The 6000-nt window shown below is 30.5% G+C and overlaps 1 protein-coding gene and 1 pseudogene across 1 annotated transcript in view; one reads left to right on the forward strand and one right to left on the reverse strand.

The window, feature by feature from the left end:
- The window catches only part of LOC119616290 (RNA polymerase-associated protein Rtf1), a 161283-nt gene extending 159075 nt beyond the window's left edge, over positions 1-2208 (reverse strand). Inside the window, exon 1 of the mRNA XM_037972636.1 lies at positions 2018-2208. Coding sequence (XP_037828564.1) covers positions 2018-2092 — 75 coding nt within the window. The 5' untranslated portion in view covers positions 2093-2208. The remainder of the gene's footprint in view (positions 1-2017) is intronic.
- Positions 2209-2947: 739 nt separating this feature from the next.
- Positions 2948-3633, forward strand: LOC119616293 (annotated as a pseudogene).
- The last annotated feature ends 2367 nt before the right edge of the window (positions 3634-6000 follow it).

Below are 6000 nucleotides of genomic sequence, written 5' to 3' on the forward strand. Positions count from 1 at the left end.
TTGTTTTGTATGGCAACACTATGAAGTTTAATCTTGTACTCAAAAACATCAAAGGGGATTAACATAAGATTTTTAGATTAACTAATCTGATTATTAATTGGCATTTGATTACCATCTTAAAAACCCGCTCTAAGTGTTGCAAGGGGGCCGGCAATGTTTAAGTACAAATCGATTATTTGCGGTATTTTTCATCTAAGTGTAAATCCTAATGATTTACTACTTTAGTTTACATCTTTGATGGAAAACTATTATTAATTCAACGAGTAAACTGCCAACTGTATTTAAACATTTTTTCTATTCGAGTTGTAATGTAATTCAAGCCTTGAATTAAACTGTAATAACATTATAATGTTCGAATTGAATTCAAGTTTCCTTTTCACTGGAGAATGCTATTAAATAAGATAATCCATTAAAAATATCATTTGACCCTTGGGGCACACCATGGGAAATAGGAATTCTACAAGAATTCTTGTCCAACTTGGACAAACTGACTACGATCTTTCAGAATAGAGTAAATGAGTTTAATATGTCATAGAATAATCGCTCGGTATCTGAAAATCACTTAATACAAATATTTCTGGACCTAATCAAAATTAGTTACATACATGCATAAATAAGTTGCATTGCATTCTACGTAGAATTTATTCGATGAGAATCTTTCTGCCCGTTGAAATCAAGAGGAGGTTAGCGCACTCATTAAAGATGCCTCATATTTTGTATGGCTTGGAAGCTTTTTCTGGTGCTGCTGCTAGTAATTTGAAAATATTAGAGCGGACTGTAAATGTTACTGTCAGATTTGTCTTCAATGTGCAAAGTCGTGAATTTGTTAAGAGTTTTTTGGGTTGCTACTTTAACCAGTTTGTAAGTTTTCGTAACTTAGTTTTCTTCTATCGTATTGTTAAAAGTGGTATACCAAATCATCTGTGCATAAAGTTTATTTTTTCTCGATCTACTAGAAAGAAACAAATACTAATAGTCTTTCGTTGTAAGAGTTGCCAGGTCTTGGAACTATATTCCGCATGAGTTACGTATATTTTGCCATAGCAATAATGTATTTCGCCTCAAGCTTCTGAGATCTTTTCATTGATTTCCATTATTTTGCAATTGAAATTAAGTCTTATCATATCCGGACGATTGTCTCTATTTAATTGCAATTAGATTTTATAAAATTCGGTAATAAATGGCTGGGGAGCCCTTAAATGATTATGATATTATTAGTAATTTTAAATATTCTTATACTGTTTATTTGTATTCACTCAGAATATTTGATACTTTGTAATACGTAGAAGGAAATAAATAAATAAAATAAATAAATAAGTGATAAATAGTATCTTAATTAAGGAAACAAGACATATGCCGGGTTTACAGTCTCCATAAGTAAAATAAAGTACTTTAGTGCTAAAGTACATACTTAAGTAAAATTTCTTTCCTTAGTATGTATACACTATAAATCAGGCCCTAAAACTTTAACAATTTAGAAAATATGTATATTGGGTTTAATAAAAAGAAGCTTGCAGGTGGAGGATATGCTATGAGGAGAATATGCTATGGAGGATATGCTATGAGGAGAATGCATTCTAACTTGTTTTAAAGTAGCTATAGTTTTGAAAACGTATCGCTACAAAGCAAGACAAATACTACTGCTACAACTTCAGTCAATTGTTTGGAGCAATAGTTTAAACAATAACAGACTTTGTAGGATACTAATTTTTATTCTATTCTTTGAAGAAAACATGCTAACTTAGAACAAATATATATTTTTTTTGTCGACCAAAGGATATCTTAAAGAAAGTGCTGAAATGTACAAAATATTAAAAAATTTTCATAAGTAGGAATTATTGAGTTTGTTAAAAAGGTATTATGGAACAAAACTTTGACTTTTGTGCACTAAATAGTATTTTTGCTCTCTTGAAAACTAGACTTTATTGATTTAACACTTTTTGAATATAGGGTATCGAAATGTACATTAAACAAAAATTCAACAAAATTATATACAATATATAAAATGTATTCATACAGATTCAATATTAGATGTAGATTCACTGTCACTAGAATCCAACTCCATTAACGCGTTCTTTCTCCTTTTACCCATATTTTTTATATCGCACAAAATTAAACACAATGCTTTAAGAAACTTGTTAGTACTTCAACATCTAAAAAATTGACTTGAAGAAACTAGTTACAGAGCCCTGCGCCGACAAATATTAACGTCGGCGGCGGCTGACACTAAAAATATCGGCAGCGGCTTAAAATCGGCTGTAATGCAGGGCTGTCAGATGTAACGATTTCTCGCCAAACGTGGAGATTTAAAAGTGTATCCCCCATTTTCTCATTGTCGACAGTTTTTAAGATCCAAACACATACAATACTTTGCGCCGAACTGGGACTGACAGCTACGCAACAAAAAAAAAGGTGATACCCAATCGATGCGTTGCCGAAGTATGAGAAACATATGATTGTTTTTTTTGTTTTGTTTATTGTTCTTGAGCGCGAATATAAAGTCAGTTTACTAGTTTTTTTACAGACATATGTATATAATAAAAACGGTTTTTTTTAAATGGAACTTACGGATTTGCTAGATATAATTTTGTTAATTTTAATGCTTAACGAAGCTTGGTATTATGTGGATACAATATCAAGTGGATGTCGAAGATTTTGGGTAAGACCATTGTACCAAAATCGCAACACAAATGGATATTTTGTTGTAAATTTTGAGGAAATGTTTAATAATGATCCGGAACAGTTAAAAAAGACAATTAGAATCTATAATATACAAGCTCACGGAGGCAGCAGACAAATTTTTTCATCAGCTTTTAAAATGGGAATAACAACAATAACTAAAATTGTAAGAGAGACTTGCGATGTACTTTGGAACGATTTGGGTTTTGTTTATATTTCACCTCCCAATCGATATGAATGGGTACGAATTTCAAAGGATTTTTATAGTATGTGGAACTTTCCCAATTGCGTTGGTGCTATAGACGGCAAATATATCACCATAACTTGTCCTAATAACTATACGTTTACACATATTGATATTGGTGCATATGGTTCCCAAAGCGATGGTGGTGTTTTGTTGAATTCGGAACTAGGGACCCGTTTGTATAATGGACAATTGGATATCCCAGAAGATTTTCCGCTACCTGGAACTGATTTGAACTTCCCATATTACATTATTGGTGACGCAGCATTTCCCCTGAAGAAATGTCTAATGCGTCCATATCCAGGTTTGTTAAACATTATTTTTGTTATAAATATACCAAACATATTTTTTAGGAAGTCATCTACCAAGGGAGCGAGAAATATTTAATAAGCGCTTATCTAGAGCACGACGTGTTATTGAAAATGCTTTTGGTATTTTATGTGCTCGTTGGAGAATATTGCTTTCTCCAATAAAGGAGTCCTAATAATGCAGAAAAAATGGTCAAAGCCACAGTTTTACTCCATAACTTTTTAAAAATGCATGATTGTAGCTATTGCCCTCCAGCTTTTGCTGATCAATATGAAGGAGACAATATCGTAAATGGACTATGGCATCAGGAGGTTCCAAATCCACTACAAAGTCATCGTCGAATGTCCTCTAATAATGCATCTAGAGATGCGTTTCATTTAAGGGATTACTTAATGCGTTATGTAAATTCCCATCCAATTTAAAATAAGCTTATATCCCATTTACACATACACGAAATCTAGTACTTATGAGATTTCGAGCCAAATCTAGTTGATTTTAACTAGATTTCCCATACAAAACAAAATCTACTTCGTAACTAGATTTCGATAAAATCTACTCAAAATCTAATAATTTTTAGTGATGCAACTCTGTTTTTTTCCTAAATAATACTAAACGCTACATAAGAAAAACGAGAAAAACAAAACAAACAAAAAAATTAAAATGTCAACAAAATTTTAATAAATTGAAAAACATGAATGAAAAGTTTATTCAAAATAGAAGGTAATGTTATATTTAAATATCTAATTTTTTATTATAAATGAATTGTTAATAAATATTCCATTTTTCCTTCTTATTTTTCATATCACACATAATCTCAAGAAATACTAGAAAAAATTAAATCTTCATAAATGCCAAAAATGGTAAGTGTAAACGGTCTAGATTTTTAAAAAGATTTTAAATGAAATCTACTAGATTTCGTGTATGTGTAAATGGGGTATTAGTTTTTAGTTTAATAATACAAATTAAAAAAGTATTTTTTTATTTTAAAAATACTTAAAAATTATTTTTGTTAAAGTAAATTACAAAATCATTTTATTTGAAAGTAATGTAAGTTTTATTTGTTTTACAAGTTTTAAAATAAATACAAATTTTTAAATAATTAACAATACAATGAGATCATTTCTTATTTCATAAATAGGACCAGCTACTTCCCTCTCCTGCCGCTGCACCAGATTTGCTCTTTTCTGAATTCACTTCCCTTACGTAGCGATCGCGAAGTGACCGCCAACTTTGCTGACAGTGGTCAACTAAAAAAGGAGTTTTTAGATTGCAAACACTAAACCAAAAACATACTGCTATGTTTACCGGACCATCCAACTGATGTTGCTACAGAACTCCAAGCCTTTTCTTTGGCTAATTTGTTTCTAAAAATTTGGGCACTTTTGTCGAACAGGCAAGGAAACATTTGAATAGCTTCAATTAATTTGAATTCCATTTTATTTATAATAATTTATTTATTCAAATAGTACAAAAATATAAAATGACTTAATATAAAAAATATTTAAGCAACAATTTTAAAATGATGTATTTCCCACTAAAAATCACAATTAAACAAAATGAAAAACAATTATTTTGACAGTTTGTTTTTGTTTTCATTTTCTCTTTCTCTTCATTTTCGTACTCCAAAGTTGAATTTTTCTCAACTTTTTCTACTTCGTGCACAAGTTTGGCGCATTGATTGAGACCGCTCTCATTTAAATACATACAATAAACACGAGCTGTCAGTCGCAGTTCGACGCAAAGTATTGTATGTGTTTGGACCTTTATACAAAAATTATTTAAACTGGCAGAATGTCTACTGGTTAAGCGATAACCGGAGGTTGAGAGAAGGTGCCTATGTATTTTAGTGAGACAAAATAAACGAAAATCGAAATACCTGTGAAGTGATACTATTTTTCTGAAAGGTGGATCCGAGTAGAACAAGAATCTGTTTTTGAAATTTCCCAAACACTTCAAAAATCTTGAGATATGGCTAAAAACCCGGTTTATCATATCTTTAGCACTTAGAAGTCAGTAACTTAGTTGAATCTCAAACGATTTCAAGTTTCTCAATGGATTTAGAATGCAAAAGCTGAGTCCTTTATAATGACATAAATGATGTTTAAGTAACCTAGAAAAATATGTGTGCATTTCATTGGAAAACATGTTTTTTAATTTAGTTTTGCACCGTTTTTAAAGTAGGGAGATGTTTTTTTAAAGTATTTTATATAGGAACCGTACTATTTATTAATGTATTAGAAAACTATGTCTGTTCATGAGAAAAACGTAACTCTGGTTTTTAAAATCAGTTAACATTATTTTAGTTTTGCACCGTTGTCCAAGTTTGGAGATGCTTTTTGAAAGTATTTTATATAGGACCCGTATTATTAATTAATTGATTAGAAAATCATGTCTATTTATGAGAAAAAATCTACTTTGGTTTTAAAATTCCGTTAGCAATTGACGACGTTATTGATCTTTTTCTTAACACAAAATTGTTAAAAAACTGATTTTCTAAAGGATGCTTTATATCGGGACAGGGTTAAATATGGGCCGATCCTCGAAAAATTTGGTGGAAGGATTTGTGTTTATATAGAAGTTATTTATGCTGAATTTCCCCCATACAAATCCTCCTTCAAAAATTACTTTAATTCCATAATTATCTTATTATATTAATATCACGATGTAATTCAGCATAAATACGTTTTAAATAAATATAAATAGTTCCACCAAATTTAATGAGGATCGGACTCTATTTAACTTTATCCCCCATATAAAGCATCTTTCAG

This window comes from Lucilia sericata, unplaced genomic scaffold, assembly GCF_015586225.1.
Source record: "Lucilia sericata isolate MDLA Ls3-8-SP2 unplaced genomic scaffold, ASM1558622v1 Contig000066F_arrow, whole genome shotgun sequence".
Taxonomy (NCBI): domain Eukaryota; kingdom Metazoa; phylum Arthropoda; class Insecta; order Diptera; family Calliphoridae; genus Lucilia; species Lucilia sericata.